The sequence below is a fragment of the Drosophila tropicalis genome, unplaced genomic scaffold (assembly GCF_018151085.1).
Source record: "Drosophila tropicalis isolate 14030-0801.00 unplaced genomic scaffold, ASM1815108v1 contig_393, whole genome shotgun sequence".
Taxonomy (NCBI): Eukaryota; Metazoa; Arthropoda; class Insecta; order Diptera; family Drosophilidae; genus Drosophila; species Drosophila tropicalis.
In genome coordinates, this window is record NW_027172855.1 from 3,910,127 (window position 1) to 3,928,705 (window position 18,579).

The 18,579-nt window shown below is 32.8% G+C and overlaps 3 protein-coding genes across 11 annotated transcripts in view; 2 read left to right on the forward strand and 1 right to left on the reverse strand.

The window, feature by feature from the left end:
• Positions 1–18,579, reverse strand: part of Nckx30C (solute carrier family 24 member Nckx30C) — a 49,418-nt gene that overhangs the window by 19,821 nt on the left and 11,018 nt on the right. For 6 of the 9 annotated variants that reach the window (XM_068284822.1, XM_068284819.1, XM_068284821.1 and 3 more), the window contains exons 3-4: positions 10,704–11,320; positions 2,709–2,934 (exon numbers count right to left, since the gene is read on the reverse strand). In XM_068284822.1, coding sequence (XP_068140923.1) covers positions 2,709–2,934; positions 10,704–11,320 — 843 coding nt within the window. The remainder of the gene's footprint in view (positions 1–2,708; positions 2,935–10,703; positions 11,321–18,579) is intronic. The other 3 variants (XM_068284824.1, XM_068284820.1, XM_068284823.1) reach the window with 2 other exon arrangements.
• LOC137572961 (uncharacterized) lies at positions 6,361–7,404 on the forward strand. The gene has a single exon (XM_068284825.1). The coding sequence runs from the start codon at positions 6,491–6,493 to the stop codon at positions 7,097–7,099; it is 609 nt and encodes a 202-aa protein (XP_068140926.1). The 5' UTR covers positions 6,361–6,490; the 3' UTR covers positions 7,100–7,404.
• LOC137572850 (uncharacterized) lies at positions 14,438–15,185 on the forward strand. The gene has a single exon (XM_068284695.1). The coding sequence runs from the start codon at positions 14,588–14,590 to the stop codon at positions 15,014–15,016; it is 429 nt and encodes a 142-aa protein (XP_068140796.1). The 5' UTR covers positions 14,438–14,587; the 3' UTR covers positions 15,017–15,185.

An 18,579-nucleotide genomic window follows, 5' to 3' on the forward strand; every position in this document is an offset into this window, starting at 1 on the left:
GCAAATTAGAAACGACTAAAAAATAATAAAAAAAAAAAAAAAAAACACTGTTTGAGTTGTGTGAGTTTTGTGTTGGGTTTTTTAATTGTTTGCAATAAAAGCTAAAAGAAATTATGTGACAAAGTGTCAATAAACAATAAAGTAACAGAAAAAAAAAAATCAAAAAATTATCGGTTGACTTGATTGCAAGTTGAATACCCTATAAAATGTTACAACCCAACTGTCATTAATAGCTCTTAAATATTTGGTTTAGCTGTCGAAATTCTCCCCTGTTTTTAATTTATTAATATCCACTTCTTACTTATGTATCCTACTTATTGTTAGATTGTTTAAGATTTTAGATGAAGTTATTATACCTCTCAAGTATTACTTCATTGGGGGGAAAACTTCTCCTACATCAGGGTTCGAGAACTCGAGCATAACAAAATTTTAGTTTTAGTAGGTCTCCATTGAGCCACCAATTAGGTAGTCATGATGTGAAATCTAATGTCATACGATTTGGTTATCATTTTTCACTTTATTTACCTGTAATTCTCAACTAGTCTTATCGTTGCAGTTTAGGTAAGGCTATTGCAATCAAAAAGTGTTAACAAAAGTTGTTGGTTAATAAAACTTGTCGCTTCTTTATATAGCTTTACCGTTCACCTGCTTATCTTATTGATGTGCCCTTGATATCTTATAATGTCTTGAGTAAAACTAACCCAGCTATTACTTAATGTCTTTAAGTTTTTGAACAATTTCCAGTAAGTCCTAATATCATTAATTTCATTTCATGCTTTATTTTCTTGTTTAATTTATTTAGATTAAACCTTGCTTTAAATACATTTTGGAATTTAACATTTAAATATGTTTTAAGACCTATTTTTCTTAATAATTTGTATTAAAATGACAGAAGTAAATGAATGAGAAAAACCTTATTGAGAGTAAGCCTTAATACCACTCCTAAATCACTGCTCCTTTGTATAGAAGACAAAAATAAAATATATATGTATATGAATACTTTCCATTTAAGTTTTTAATTTAAAAAACTATTCACTCTTCCAATAAAAGCAAGCTCATAATGTTCATATATGTATATATATGTTTCTATATTATGTATATGGTTATAATTGTAAAGAATACTAGAGAATAAATACTTCATAAATAGAAAATTTGTTTAACAAATAATGCAATTTGAAGTTTCTACTATAAATTTGGAGTATATCCTAATGATATAATTTTGAACTTGATAACCTCGACGGTTTATCAAAAATTGGATTTATTTTAGAACAGAACTGTCCTTAAATGGTATATATATATACTAATATATTCTATATACATATACATGGACCCAGTTGAATGCATTTCTTTGTTTAAGTAAAAACCATAAAACTAGATAAAGTCAAAGCTTGCCTGAATAAGGAAGAAACGTAACCTGACAATATATATTCCCTTTGAAACATAACTAATAAATCTAAAATAAAGTATTTAATTAAATACATATATAAAGTATTGAAGAATATAGTTTTTACACAAAAACTAGAATAAAATCTGTAACATAATTCTAACTATCTAAGATGAAAATTTTTGGGATATATTCTGAACCATTGGAATTTTTGTCAAGTGTTTCATAAAGCTTAATTTTTCAATCCTTTTAGGACTTAAACAAGATTACATTAATATGCTAAGTGTTAAAAATATTTACAAATATGTACATATTTACAAGTCTACTCGATCACTTTTACTGAACTGAACTACCCGAAAAGAAGTTGAGGTAGTCCCCCGAGGTATGTAGTACAAGAATTTTAACACTTTGTACTTAGCAAAAAAACTGAAAACCTTGGTCATGGGTGTGTGTGTCTGTGTGTGTTTGAGTGTGTCGCGGTTAGCGAACCAATGTCGTTCCGTCCCTGGCTGGTTTCATTAGGTGTGTATGGGCCATTGCCGTGGCAACAGTCCCCCTACCACTGCCCCTACATATTTATGTATGTACCGACTTTGGTATATAGACAACTTCTAACTATGTGCCTAATACATAATAAATCAATGCGAGCACGTCCAAAAGGCAGGCAAGTTGAGGGACGAATGAGGTGAAAAACTGGCTCAACCAACAAACAATAACAACAAAAAATTGAAAGAAGAGAAAAAGGGAAAACCTCTGGGAGTAGGGCCGCCTGTCAATTCCCGGCTGCTCTAGACAACGTCACTCAGTCTGGGCCTAGCGTGTTAATTAGATAAGTGGCATCAAGGTCACCATTAACCAAGGAGAAGCAAGAGAAACAAGAAAAACAAAATGAAAATGGCAAACTAAAAGGATCAAATAAAGGATAAAAAGTAAGTAACTTTTTCAGCTTGCAAGTCAAACATCCAATTTTAAAAGAACACAGAATATACACAGAGGTTAATTTTTGTTTTTTGGTTTTTGTTAAATGAACGCAAAGTTTAAGTTTTTTTTTTTTTTTTTTTTGAAACAAAGTTAGGTATATAGTTAGTTAGTAGAGTAGAGTAGTTGGTATAGTATTGGTTTTTTTTTTTACTTTATACATTATAGAGAAGGGTTTTGGTTTTGGTTGTGGGATGTAAGCGTGGGATGAGGGACTTAAGTTGGAATGGAGTGGATGGTCAGAGGGGTGGGGTGGGTTATATGGAGATTACATTTTTTTCATCATCAGTTTTTGTTCATTTTTTCTTGTGCAAAACACACAGTGACAACAACTCAACGAACTTACCATCGTGTAGAGGATCTATCGTGTGTATCATTAGCTGTAATAGGCCATGACGGAATTTTGCACCGGTCTGTGTACTACCCGAAGTGCCACCACCGCTATTACCTGTAGCGCCAGCAGCATTGCTCGAACCGGGCGGACCAGAGCGGGTCTCGCTGGCGGCACGCGATGTCACCGAGCCGCCCGGCTGTGTGGCCATTGATGTTTCCGATGAGTTGGCCGCATTACCCTGGAGTGGAAGGAAGAACCAAGATGGACGGGTGGTACGGTTACGGTAACGGTTACGGATACGGTTAAGACGGTTTATTATGTTGAAAGAGAATTACGGTATTTTTGTGTGTTTATGTTTTTTTTTTTTTGGGTAAGCGATGTTTTTGGGTTTAGATTTGTTTTTTTTTTTTTTTTTTGTTGAGAAAAAGGTGAAAAGAAGAAGAAGAAAAGTTTATTATTGCAATTTGTTTTGTAATTTACAGTTTTGTGTAGTTAGTTAGTTGTTGTTGTTGTTTGTTGCTCATTGTTGTTGTAGATGTTATTGTTGTTGTTGTTGTATTTTGTATTGTATTAACTTAAATACTAATCGAATTGTTAAGTGCAAGTTAGTTGGGAGCCAATATTGAACAAAAAAAATATATAAAATAAAAAATAAACAAAAAAATGATCAAAGCTTTTCGACAAAAAAAATGAAAAATCTTTAATTGAATGCAATGTTAAGAAATAAAAAATATGAGTTTTGTTTTTTTTTTTTTTTTGTATGATAACCACAATGACTAATCACTAGAGGCATACATACATATGTTAGTATAATACAGGTTCTCTTTCACAAGATCTGATCCAGATCATATACATATATTGAAGCTGAATTTGAAGTTAGATATGGAACACAAGCTTCTGTCTTTATAAAATTTTAATACTTTTTTAATATTTGACCTCACATGGTCATCATTTCCAAGAAATATAGTATTATAATGTCCATAATTATCTGTTATGGTCTTAAGAATCGTTTTGAAATTATATAAAAGAAAGTTTTCATTTGAATTCTTTCATACAAATTTAGTTGAAAGAACATTGTCAAAGGTCAGTTAAGGTTGGAAAATTTGATTTTGGTGCAACAATTATAAACAATTCAAGTGGTGCCATTTGTTTACTGATCTCTATATACAATAGTTGAGGAAAGTTTTGTGCATTTTCGAACTGAACTTTTCCATTCAGACACAGTTTTCTGGGGGAGATTTTGTTTGTGGTCTTTACAAGAACTAAAAAATTGATTGATGATAAACTTAAAAACAAAATACATGTAAATATATTTTTTGTTTTGATTTAAATTTACTTTTTGTATTTCTTTTTTTTTTTTTTGTACATACAAGCTTTTATGTATAATGAATAAAATATATATATATGTACATATATCAAAATATATATTTCATTATTTGAAATTTTTTTTTTTTTTTATGTTTTATTTATTTTGTCAAAAGCGCAGTGGGAAGTTTTGTTGTATTTCATTTTTGCCTTCACTATTATTTAAAACACAAAACATATAAAAAAGAAAACAGAAATAGAAACAAAATTAAAAAATAAACGATACAAAAGGTAAATAAACACACTAAAAACTTTATATTTAAATATTTGTTTCGAAAAATAAAATGACAATGAATCGCTTATCAATATTAATATTAATACTAATTAAGCACAGGCATATCAACTGGATGGAGCGGGGGGAAATAAATGCTTGAAAGTGCGTAAGAAAAACGTAGACTAAATGCAAATGCGACTAAATGGATGACTAATATGGATATTACATATGATAATTGCATAAAATTTAACAGTAATGATAACAAGTATTATTATAAATAAACAAACACATGGAAACGAGTTCCATTCAAGAAACGCTCAACTAGGACAAGTGTAGGGCGAAGTCAAGATCAGAAAACTAAATAAGCCCCGCCTAATACAAAACTCGCTTATAGCGAATTAACAAGTGGCTCGTGCCCAGGTGAACTACCTCATGGCTGATTATAAATGCTAATTAATGCCCCACCACCAAACCACCGATCGCCGTGTTGTTGTTGTTGTTTATTTGTTATGTTTTTTTCCAGATTGATCGAGTGGCTAATAGAGACTCGTAACATGGATTTTTATAGTGATTAAGAAACTCTCATTCATAACTCACTCATTTCGAATACATATTAATAACTTCAAGAAAGGGAGAAAGAGAGAGAAGAGAGAGAGAGAGAGAGAGATCTAAGAGATATGTCTACTCATTCTATTTGTCATAGCAAACCGCTTGGAAAACATTTTTATGTTTTATACTTGGAAAAGTATAAAAGAAGTTGTTATTATATAGTTGGTTAATAAGTTTTTAAAACTTGATTACATTAATAATGAGATTGAAAACTTCTGAATTGGAATATTAATCGTAAAACCTTTTTACATCTCAAAATTTAGGTTTAACAATTGATTCAGCTCTAAGAATCTTTCCTTGGAAAGTGACAGAATTTGAAATTCAAATATTGTTAAAAACTTAATTTTAATGAAATTTTCGAAAACCAACTTCTGTGACTTAAGAAATATTTTATAAATTTTCTTAGGTAGCTAATTGGTTTTGTTTTTAAATGCCAACAAAGGCGATAGCTTGTTAATTTTATACATGCATAATACAATTTTTTAATAGGCTTAAAAATTTATAAGCTCACAAATTTATTACTTAACTCTAGAGAGAGTGAGAGACAGAGAGAGGGAGAGTAAGAGAGATAGCTTGTTAATCGAAATGTTAAAACTGTCAAGAATATCCAAGTAGATTTCTTGATTAATGTTTACATTTATAATTAACCACAATTAATGTTAGACTTAAAACTCATTTTAAGTGTATGAAATCATACGAAAAGCATTTTTTAATATCGAAAAGAGAGACCAATTTACGTTTACTTTACACAAAAAACGAAAACGCTTAAATCACATAATGAATTATTTAAGCTTGAATGAATCATTTTCTACAATTTCAACAAAAACAACAGCTAAGAGCAATAATAAAAAAAAAGAAACACAAATTTCGCCAGGGCGAGACGAGTGGTTCGAGACGTCTTACCAAATGATCTAAGAGATGCAAATTGCAAAAATCAACAACAACAACAACTACAAATGAACCTGACCTGGACAGAGACTTCCACATCCACCTCACACGTTTCACTCAAACTCAATTTGTCACTCAACCTGTTTCAATAAAATGCAATCGACCCCAACACAATCACCTGGGTAGTCCCCAACCCCCTCCTTTTCCATCGAAAAGAAACAAAATAAAAACCAGTTCCAAGAAATAGCCCAGTTATTCCTGGGATTTGACGTCGGCTACTGCCAATATTGCCATATCGGCTATGGCTGATGCTACTACTACGACTGCTACTACTTTGTTTACACCTTTATGCATAATGATTTGATAAAATATATATATATTCTGCTATGATCACAACAGATTGAGAATTTCAAAGAGATCGTATGCCTTTGACTCAGAGACGAGGCGAGGCGAGGCGAGGCGATTGGAGCCAAGCTTTAGTAGAGAGTGTTGAGTCGGGGCTGCATCGAGCAAACGAATCATTGTGGTTTGAGTGTTCATTTTCCATTTTGTTTTATATATAGCAGTGATATGCGCTGTGTGCACATCATTTAGTTACGAATCTTGTATACGACACGACATCAGCTTGGGGCCACGGCGTGAATTGCTCCAAACCTAATAATAACCAAATCGAACACCATAAAGACGCACACACAAATCGAGACAGAAGAAAGAAAACATGTTTCAGAAAAGGATTATCGAATTGTTCACACTGCTCTTCTATTGGCTAATCATAATGCCATTCATCTATAATTATTGTCAAGAAGAAAAATGGATTAAATGGGATATGAACACATTGTTTACCTCAGTTTCGGATCACGCTACGTTTGTGTTGTTCCTAATTGCGGGCTATGTGGTATTCTATCGTATTGTCATCTTCATATATATGAAAATGAAAGTGTTCGATGGCAAAGTGTGGAATAATATGAAAAATGCCAAGAATCCCAAGGATCCGGAAGCAATGTATGCTGACAAAACGCATTACAAGGCTGTTTCTGTGGAGGAATTGGACACAGTGGATGGTAGGACAAAGAAGAAGATGGCCCAGCCAAAGATGATCCGGACCATCAGTCATCCGTTATTGGTGGAAAAGGATTTAGCTGCTATACACATAAAGCACGAGACTCGTCCCCTGCATAGTGCCACATTACCCAGATTGCAGCAACTACAAGCAAGTCCCAGTCCAAGTTTAAGGAGTGCCCCACCTGTACCCAAGACACCGGGAGTGGCACGTAAACTTAGTCCCGGTGTCATAATGTCTCCCGATGTCCTTTTGCACACCAAGTAGACAGAAAACCGCCAGCATTGCGAGTGTCAAGTATTATATATAAGCTACAATCCAAAGAACTGAAAACAAATTCGAAATCGGTTTCCAAGTATATTCCAAAAATATTTTGGGATTCATAGTCAATTAATTCTTACATGGTTCTTTCTGTAACAGCAAGAAACCATTTAGTGAGCTAGCTAATTGTGATTAAGTTCATACTAGAAAATGTTATCTTTATGTAACTATTTATTACATTTTATTATCTCGAGTATGTTATTAATACTTTTATTTATAAAAATAAAAAAAAAACTCAAAAAATTACCAAAAATAAATATTGTGTAGTTGATTTGATTTGGTTTTGAAATTCTCAACAATTTCAAAAAACTATGAAATAAAGGTAAATACTGTTCGAGAAAGTACTTTCGCCTTGATCTCATAATCGTGATCTGAGTGTAAATTTTTTGTCGTAGGCGTCAGCATGACTAAAAAAGGTGAAACAGGTTTTTGACAGGTGTTGAATTCCGAATACATTTATAAATTGATTTATTAAGGAATTTAAATACTAGAAACAAATGAAACGGTACTGGCTTTAATTTCACATTTATAATGATTTTTAATAAAGATAAATATATGAAATTATCTGCATTTTGTAGTAAATTTTCAAGCAATTTGCATGTACATAGATGCAAATTAATGAAGATGCGCCAGAGGTGGACCCTGAAGTCATTCAATTTGAAATCCATAATGGTTAGATGGATTTTTAAAACATCTGATTATACATACTTCATGGCGATTGGGACCAGTTTTTTCATCTAAAAATCTGTATTTTGTGTTTAGAATAGGCGAGCCTTGAGACAGAATTGCAGGTAACTCAGATTGAGTTCACTAAAAGTTTCTTTTTATATATAAATTTCAATTTAACAAGTTTTTCAGTGACTTTCACTTAGCATTAGAATGAAAATCGATTCCGATATTTTCTTAATACTCTCAGCTAATGCAAATAACAACTTAAACTTTAATCTTCAACATTTAGAATTTAACGCTTGAAAAATTGTATGAAATGTTTATAGAATTGATTTCAAAATATTCGTTGAGCCTATTTATATTGCATACTTAAGTTGATGCCTATAAAAGAATGCCATGGAAAAAAGCAAAACGAAAGGCAGGTATTCTCTACTTAAGTGTGGAAATCACCAATAAGGTAATCTCTACACATGCATTGGGGGCCTGTCTCATTCTCAGTTTCAGATTCAGTTTCAGTTTCAGATTCAGATACAAATACATACGAAAATTTAGATACAGATAAATTTACAAGTTCTCTCCCGCTCTCAATCTCGATTCTTGTTCTCATGGCTACTTTTGGGTTCGTGTATTGGCTAAATATAAAAAAAATTAAACTAAAATACATACTACAGATAGGTGCATTAATTTTAATTATTTAAATTTTGTTTCTTTTTATTTACTGACTGACATGCTTGGTGTGTTATGTGTGTTTGTGTGTGTGTATATATGTATGTCATTGTATATAATATGTATGTAGTTTGAAAAACAAGTTAAAAGACGCATAGCAAATAAAATATGTGATCAACAGATTAATCAAAGCTCAAATACTAAAAACAAAAAAAAAAAAAAAAAAAAATTAACCGAAAAATTAAATAAAAAATAGAATTATAGATTGAACTAGAGAAATTGATAGGAAAAAGAGCTAAAGATCTTTAAAAAAAATTGTGGTAAGTTAGTAAACAGGTGAGATAAAGCTACACAGACTAACCAGATTTGAGAAATGATCGAGAAAAATATTTAAAATTTATGTTTAGCATTATGATAGAATGTATCTAAGCCAAGTTGAGCTCTAGTTTATCTAAAACTGTTCAAAAATACCTTTAAATTTCGCTGCTAAAATATCTTTTCTACAATAAAAGATCATTTTCTAAAACATTATGAAAACCTAAATATATTCAGAAAAGTAAGCACCCATTTAAGGTGTAACTTTTCTTTATTTTTTGTAACCTTTGAAACAAATATTTCATTGTATTTAACAAATTGTTAGAAAATATGTCATTGTAAGCTTCTGAAACCTGCCCAAAACACTTAAATTAAATATTTATTGTTTGCAAATTGTTGACTAAATAGCAGTTTATGTATACATTTATTATTTCTATTTGCAATTATTAGTTAACTAGCATTCTAATTAGTCGTAGGTACACATTTCTAGCATAGTATTTAAAAGTTATATCTCATTTTGAGTTACATGAAAAAAAAAAAACAATATACACTTTCGTTTAAATACATGTTTCAGAGTGATCTTGTTAGCATTTTAATTAAGCTGCATATACTTTAATTTTAGCTATTCAGTTTGAACTACAGGTTAGAGATCAGTCTTCTGGTTTGTGCTTTAGAATCATAAATTAAAATTCCAGACTACTCAATTGAGTAGAAGAATAGTTTATATGCACATTCTTGAGTTAGTATAACAATGACATTTATTCAATACAGAGTTTTCTATATATGACTTTTGCATATTGGCACTAACTAAGTGGTCTGCAAACTTAATTTGTAGTTCTAAAGATGCTAAAGATGTGATAATATGCTAAATATGTTTGACCAAATAATAAGCTAAACTAAACTATTTTATCAAATGATTTAAGCTAATACTCATCTATTAGGTAAATTAATTAATTGATAGGAATTGCAAATTTTGATGAAACCTGATATGCTTGTTAAATATTCACCTCTTCAACACACAAGTGTGAAATTGGTCTTAAAACTTGACCTAAATAGTTAGAATGACGCAAAACTAGTGCCAAATTGTTTAATAGTTGGCGTGGAGGGAGGGGGGAAACTTTTTATTTACCCATATTAAAGTATTTTCCATTCGAGTAGCTTTGATATTCCCATTGAGAACTCAATTTTATACCGGTTTGTAATATCCGGTTTAGAAAACCCAATTGGAATAGAAACTATATGTGTTTATAAACGATTGTCAATCTAAAGAAAATAATATAAACTTGGCCACAAGTCACAAGTCACAAGTCGAGTCCCTCTGGACTCGAAATATCACTCAAAGCCTCAGAGGTGAAATCTGAGTCGGGTCGGACCATCTCATGATCATCATCATCATGATCATTGTCTCGGATTGATCGCAAGTCAATGTCAAAATGGGTTGTTAGTCATGCAGGTTTCATCAACGAATGCAATAACAATAACATCATGACAGAGGCGACGGGTGCCCTTAGTCATGACAACTAAACACCTGCTAACTGGTTAGTCTGAAGCTTGGAAATGATGAGGGAAGTGCAAAAGTGGTGGAAAAATACTGGGGTGAAGTGGGGGGTGAAAGTGAGGGCGGGGATGGATTTGATTGGTTTTTCATAAAAGGATAAGAAGAACATACAAAAACGAAAATCAAAACGAAATTTGTCCATGGCAAAGGATCTTTTTTTTTGTTTCGTTTCATTTCTTTGCAAATTTTGCTTTCTCTTTTAAGATTTTCTTGATTTACGTTTTTTGTACTTGTTTTTTTTTTTTTTTGAATTGAATTAAATTTTTTTTTTTTTTTTTGAGAGAGAGATTTTTGATTTTTTTTTTTTTTTTTTTTTTGCAAAAAAACTTCCCAACTACTTACTGCTGGCATAAGTTGATCTGTACTTCTGACGCGAGTCACCTTGTTTTTGGTAATCATCTTCTTGACGCACTGCTCCACCTGAACGTTCCACTTCATGAAGGCCACATAGGCAATATAGATGGTAAAGAGTATGAGGGCCTCCCACCAATAGATGCGATTGTCGCGAAAAAAGTAGATCAATACCAGCAGGCTGATGCTATAGAATGAGCAATCGCGGAACAGGGGCCACCATGTCAACGAAAGCACCGTCTTTGAGAATAGCGCACACATGCCAATCACAAAAAGGATGTTGAAGACAGCCGAACCAACGATCGTACCAATGCCAACATCATCGAACGACACGAAAACGCCAATGACACTTGTGAAGAGCTCGGGGGCACTGCCACCCGCGGCCATAAAAGTTGCGCCGGCAACATCGTCAGTGATGCCGAGCTTTTCAATGATTACGTCAAGGGAAGGCACGAAGAATTCATCGCAGACAATTGCCAGCGCCACAAACATATAGATGACACCAATGATATGCAGGATGACAGCGCCGTTCTCAAGCTGTTCTTTTGTGAAAAGATCTTTTGGAAATAGCGGCGTTTTCGTGATGGTCGAATTATCGTTGTGCGTGTCTGCAAAGGGGGAAAAAAACAAAGGCAAATTAATGATAAATATACTAAAAAATTTAAAATAATATATGTATAGTAAAAGTTTTCGAATGCTAATCCCCTTGGATATATGATTTTCTCTTTAAATTATATTTTATTTAGACATTTCATTCACATATTCATTTTTAAAAGTCATGAAATCTATTCCTTTTCTTGAAATTCAATCTAATATTTTAGTTTCTTAGTTTACACATAACAATTTTCAAAATTCAAGTTGATTCATTTCATTCATTAACTTTTTAATCATTTTAAAACAGTTTCATAAACTGAAGAACTTGATTTCTTAAGCTAAACAAATAATTTTTAAAATGTTCTTTAATTATTTCGTTTATATAAAATTTTGTCGAATGTTATTTTATGGAAAATATTGTATAATTTGAAAATGAACTCAAGTTTGTTATTTCTAACATTAACTTTATTAAAAATTTAAACAACAATAGCAAATATTGATCTTCAGAGTTATCTTTTTAAACTTAATCTTTTAATGGTTATTAGACATATTAATAAACAATATTTAGTTTTATTCAGTAAGCTGAATATACTAATATTTAAAATTTAGTTTTTAAAAGTTAAGATCGATTAATGCTGGTGAAAAATTGCTACGGAAGTTAAATTGTCTATAGATCTCACATTAAAGTAAACAAATTTCTGATTATGAATATAGAAAAATATTTGTAAGCCTTTTTAAAATCCAGTCACGTGGTTGGTAGACTCATAAAATATTTTTTATTCCAAAGTTATAAATATTATTGCTTCTTTATGTAAGTGTTTAATATGTTTGTCATTTAAACAGTTAGAAATTTTGACCTTTATGAAAATAATTCCCCAAGCGTCGTTTCTGGCAATTATAATTCCTCATCCTCAATTCTCAGTTAAGTACAGACTATGACTATTTAGCTCCGACCTTTTGGTGAATCTCACTTACGTAGTAAATACTCCTCATTGCAGGCGGCACCTTTTGGCGTTTACCGATTTTCATGACAATTATCTGCAAATTATGCAGTACACTTTGCCAGCAATTAACAAATTGCACTTATTTACAATTGCAACTCCCCATGATGATGATGATGATGATGATGATGACGATGGTAAATGTTCATCATTAATTTGCACTATGAGCAATCATTTTGGCGCGTGTGCCAAAACAAATAATTGAAGCGGTTTATAATCGCTAGCGGCACTTTTTGAATCAGTCTGTGAATGATTCTCATTGACTGATTCATATGAATACACACGTATGTTGGTTCAATGAAATGTCACAATTATCGGTGGCCCAAAGGAAAAGGAAATGGATTATGCATTATGTTGCATCATTGAACTAATAGCCCCAATTGATTGACTCATTTAGCGGGTCATTCTAAACCCGATTTGTTAAAATCATCAAACCAATTTGCATGCAGTTAACAGAGCTCTGGGACCGTGCTGCTGGACACACCCACTCACAATGAAACCTATGTGGGTAGATTCGTGCATACATAGGTTCTTGGGGTTAGAAGGGAAGAATTTAAGCAAGGGTATTGGGGAGAGTATCTAACAGCATGAAGCGTGTACTATAAATCAATGCCTATTATGAATCACTTGCCAAATGCTTAATGAGTGACGACGCGTCGTCGACGATTGGACGAAGGTGAGTTTTGTATTGAATTTCGTTATAGACACTCAAAACACGTCCGGCTTGAACGATCATTGAATAACCTACACCTAATACTTGACTTAATTTCTTCGCTTTGTTTGGAATATCAAACTGGAACATCATTATACATCATACATATGTACATAATGTCTTTCAATGAAGAAAATTGCAATACGATGACTAAACATAACAAGGGGATTAGTCATGAGAAGTCTATGCTAATTAAAGGATATTGAACTAACAGATAGTTTTTCTTTGTTTACCCGAAAACCATCCTCCACTCATCCCAAAGACTTCATTGACTCATTAGATATGTGGATAATAAGTGAAAGTTAGCGGCTATCTAATTAAATAGCCATAAGTACTTGATTATTTATACATTAAATATGATTCATTTGATGCGTAGTCATTCTATTATCAACAATTTTTCTCTAAAAATAAAACGTTAAAAGTAACACAAAACAGAAAGATTTAGATATTCTCATTACTCATTTATAATATAATTTGTGTCATGGCTACAAAAATAAGAATAACCTATTTAATTGCTCAAAATAGTCATATTAAAAGTAATTATTTGACAAGCAATAATTCCCAAGACCAAGATAAGCAAAAGTATTTGATGGAAGAAGACCTTCTAATTGTTACAATTGATAATGGAATTGCTAGAGCTGCTTTCAAGGTAGGTAACCAAAAGTAATGAGTGTACTAGTAAATATGATTTGCAACATTATTGCTTATTACTTTTATTTATTATTTGTTTGTGTTTATTTTTTCTTTCTTTTGTGTGTTTCAGTTTTGTGGTAGTCCTATGTGGGCGTCTGTCTGACTGAACCACAAGGTAAACATATAGACATATGGACTGATGAAACCAGTTTTCTTTTTCGAGTGCCAATCGAAATGGCACGAGCAAATTCTACTGAGCGTTTGCAATGCATACTCAAAGCCGAAGAGAACCGCCAGCTCAGAAGACTTCTAGAGCATAGCCTCGGGTTAGAGATGGCACAAAGAGCCAGTGATCTTGTGACGGAATATCTTCAACTATAATCGAAGTCTTAAAATTTTCTGGGTTTTAAAGTCGGACTAATCCAACAAATATTATATGTAGAAAAACGGCAAGCTAAAAAAGATTTCAAGTGACACAGTTGTGAAAAAGACAACTAATCAAGGCATAAGCCTATTAAGTACAATAATGTTATAATATAAAGAAACTATCGTAATAACTTTTTAAAACTTTCGTTCCGAAAAGTTCACAAAGGTTTGCATATAAAGTTTCCTTTGGCTAGCCAGTTCTTTGGCAACAAATGTCAAAATGTTAATTCTAGACCTTATAAACATTTTAAACCTCATTCGTCTCATCGCTAAGAAGTGCAGAAATCGGTTTTATAAAGAGACCTATCACAGCGAAGTAGTCATTGGACGGAAGACTCTCGTTTATGCGTCATACAGCGCGTTTGTTTACGGAGCACAAACACACGTACCATGTAGATCTACAGCAGAGAACAAAAACCACTGAAACCAGAGAGAACAAAGCCACAAAACTCTCGTCTGTCGCATACACAATCAGTTGCAAAGTGGAACTCAATGCGCCCAGATAGATCATGGCAGCAGCCGCAATCGCCCCAAGCCAGAGCCAGGAGCTCTTCATCAGCCGTGCCAGCATTCAACTGCAATTGACGCCATCCGCCCATCAGGTTCATAATCGTTGTCAGAATCAGATATACGAGTGGCGAACACAGGTCACCACACCATCGCCAGTTTCCAACGATTTGGCAAACGAATCGGCAGTCAAATGCATTAAGACTGCCGCCACCTCCTCCTCCGCCGCCACGCCCAAGTATTATACGCCCCCACGTATTCAAGGCAACGAAGCAAAGCGACGGAATTTACCCCAAACTTTGACAAACTTCTTCGAAGTAGAGCGCCATGAGAGTGCCTGGAATCGCGTGACAAAACGAGCCCCAAATCCACCTCAACAACAACAAGAACAACCACAACAGAAACAAGACAAAAGCAGTAAGCGAAAATAAGGAATTGGAGCATAATCGATTAATATTAACCCATCAAATGCCAAAAGTTATGAACAAATTTGCTTGGCTGACCTTATTGGATTTTCTCGTTTTAAGAAAGTGAAATCTGTTTTAAATATTTCTGTTTGTCTATTCAAATAAAAAGTATTAATATATTTGTATGTATGTATATAGTGACTACAATTCTGTTCTTATCTTTTGGGGTGTGGTTACTTATGAATTCATATACTGAATCATACGACGAATAAAAGCAATACAAAAATTGTTGAGCTTTTATTTCTATGCAATGTTTGTTATAACTTTTAAAAGTCAGATATATTTTTAGTTGATAATATATTAGAAGGGTTTGTTAAGGGTTGTTTTAGTCAAGATGTATTACTTATCATTTGAAAATGTAAATTTAGCAATGTTTGTAAACGACTTTAAGTGACATTTGCTTTTAGTCATTGTTAAGCTTGAGTTAAGTTTATTAGGTAACTAATATCAATGGAAAATCTTATTGAGGGTGAAATGGGCTTAAAGAATTGCCAATTTAACACATTGGTTGTTATTTCTGATTCCCAACTAGTTTTGGCATTATAGAATGGCTAGCGAAGTCTTCCAATTCTTTTGCCGTCACAATATTCGACAGAAAGAATGTAAAATAATGATCCGCCACTGCCCTAATTAGTCAATTACAGTCTATAATGCTTAGAAAGAGTGAAGTTTTACATAAAATATAAGTAATGACAAAATCAAGTTTGGCTTAATTAAACTGAGATACGATAAATTTGACTTATCTTCAAGCACTGTATACGATTATTACCATAGATATGTTAACAGCTCGAAGCCCAAAGACAGAGAATCCGTCACTTTAAGGACCTTCATTAAAGCTCCTTAACCTTTGAGCTTTACTAATGGGTAAAGGGTAATTAAACGCTGATAAAATATTATACTTCTATGTACATATGTATATCCAAAAAAAAAAAAAAAAAAAAACAAAGCTTAGCGGAAAAAGAACAGAAATTTAGCTTTTATATTTGCCCTTTTTCTCTGTGTTTTGCGACGTCATCAATGTGCATAAATCACGGCTGAACAAACGCACAAAATTACACGGACCCCGAGGCCTACCAAGAGCGGAGCAGAGCGAGGGCAGTACAAACGTTTCGCCATGACCGGAAGTTCATTATGGGGGCTCAGCTCACAGGGCACACAAAGCGGAAACTGAAACGAACCTACCCAGCCCTAAGCAGAGACGCTATATATACTATATATGTATGTATCTATGTGTGTGTGTGTGTGTGTGTATGTCGATAGTGGCCGCCGCATGCTTTCACGCTTTTTGAAAGCAGCTGCTAATTTATCAGAGAGACAGCGCGCTTTGGCACCAGCAAAAGTTTCAAGGTAGCTGCCAAATCGATTAGCCTACCGAAAAAAGAAAAAGAAAAAATAAGAACTAAATGAGAAAAAAAGAACACTAAAAGAGAGAAAAAATAGACGATAACGAAAAAACGTGCAATGCACATGCAAGGCCTGGCCAGGGTTGTCAAGTGGCTGTTGAATCAATGCATCGACTGTCATACCCATCATCATCATCATCATCGTCATCATCATCATCAACAACTGGCGCATTGTGAATGGCAAACCCACTCAAAAGATTGCCCGTATAAAGTTTATCATGCCCATAAGTAACCATAAGAGCAGCTGTGTCGATATATGTATGTATAAGTTCTAGTCTAGCATGAAGGTTGCTGGCAACCCTTAACCTTTTTGTCTTTTGTATTTTCCTGAGTAAAAGTTATCACTTGCCATAACTTGGCATAGTTTTTGGAGTAGGCTGCATTTTAATCAAGACTCTCCATTCCCTGCGGGAATTTAGCAGCATTTATGGTACTTTATGTGGGTGTGGGTGTGTATGTGTGTGTGTAAGTGACTAACGTTTCCCATGTGCTTGACCCAATTACCCAAAGGCAACACCAACAAAAAGAACCCAACTAGGAAACTTCTCTGCAAAATGTTAATCAGCTAAAAACATAACCATATAAAAATATGGCCAAAAATTTAACACATTCACCTTACATTAAACCAACAAATTTTCATGGATGGCTGGATAAAATTTAAATTACACAAAACTTTAAAGTTAATTAAATATTTATAACTTGAACAACTTTTACGAACTTTCTGTGTTTGGCCGTAATTTAAAGAGACTTTTAATAAGTAATTGGGTGAAAGAAAAAGAGAAAAAATTACTAAAAGTTTATAAAACTTTTCACCGACATGCAATCATGCATCTTATGACACGTGCTGCAATTGTAATGAACAATTGTTAATAAAACGAATATTCACGTATTCCCCCCAATGATTCAGATGAGTTTTTTTCTATGATCATTCTTATTAAGATTCTACTTAAAACCGCAAAATTATGACTCTCGTTGTAGTCATAGGATGAGTATATATTATTTGGTATTCTAGGACTAACACAAATTTTTCTATAATTCGGTTTGCATCATAACCTTAAGCATAAAACTTTAGAAACAATTCTCCAATTCGCAGTCAAGAAATGTGAAGGTAATTGAAAACTGTTTATAACTTGTTTAAAAATGAAAGGTTTAATATTTTTTATTATATTTATTATACCTCAGTTCCTACTTAGGTTCAAGGCTAAGTATATCTCCGATATATGACTATATTCTACAGTTTTCTCAACCGACCCACCCCTTACCTCAGACTGTTCTTATCGTTTCCTATTTATATGAATCTCTTTACAATTGAGTAAAAAAGGAAAAGCAAATAATTTGAAAGTGAACACAAGTTATGTCATTTTAAAAACTAACTTTTAAGACTCTGTTATATTTAAAGAGAAAAATAAAAATACTATTTATAAGTACATTTAGATAACCAGGGGAATTAAATCTATGCACAGGTTCGAATTTCCCAACAAAGTCGTCCTTGTTAAGATGATGTGAAAAATTAAGTTTTGAGTTCAACGTTTCAAAAATTACACAGTAAAAATTTAATGGAGTGCTTTCTTATAACAAACTCAAAACTTTGTGGCACCATTTTGAAAAGAGACTTACTGACTTGACTTCTTCAATTTCTAGTTACCTTTTTGATTAATTCTCAAACAAATTATACCTAAAAGAAATCATCTAATGATTACTTCAATAACTTATATTTGAAAACCGATTTGGCATTCTAAGTATTAACACGTGCTGCAAATTGCAGGGCTGACTGGCTGACCTTACTAAGATTAGTCATTTAAAGCCTTTATAATAGATTTTTAAATTTCATTAAATGCTTTATTTTGTAGGATATTGTATTTTGCTAAAAGCTGCTTTCGAGCTGCTTGAAATCCACTCGGCATTTCACCCATAAGTTACCAAATCTATAGCTTAAAAAGGGATTTATTAAGAAAATATAGAATAGTGCGCCGAAATATTTCACACAGCTTTAAATGACGGGGGACTTCTTCAACATATCCAAAATTCATCCAAATCGGTGATTCGCATATCTTAAGTTCCCATTGTCAGAGTTAATACTTATTAGATGTCTATTCAGCTGAGATTTTAGATTATCTTAGAAAT

Bases quoted from the DNA above. Each gene is read 5' to 3' on its own strand.
- LOC137572961 (XM_068284825.1), top strand. From the start codon at position 6,491: ATGTTTCAGAAAAGGATTATCGAATTGTTCACACTGCTCTTCTATTGG.
- LOC137572850 (XM_068284695.1), top strand. From the start codon at position 14,588: ATGGCAGCAGCCGCAATCGCCCCAAGCCAGAGCCAGGAGCTCTTCATC.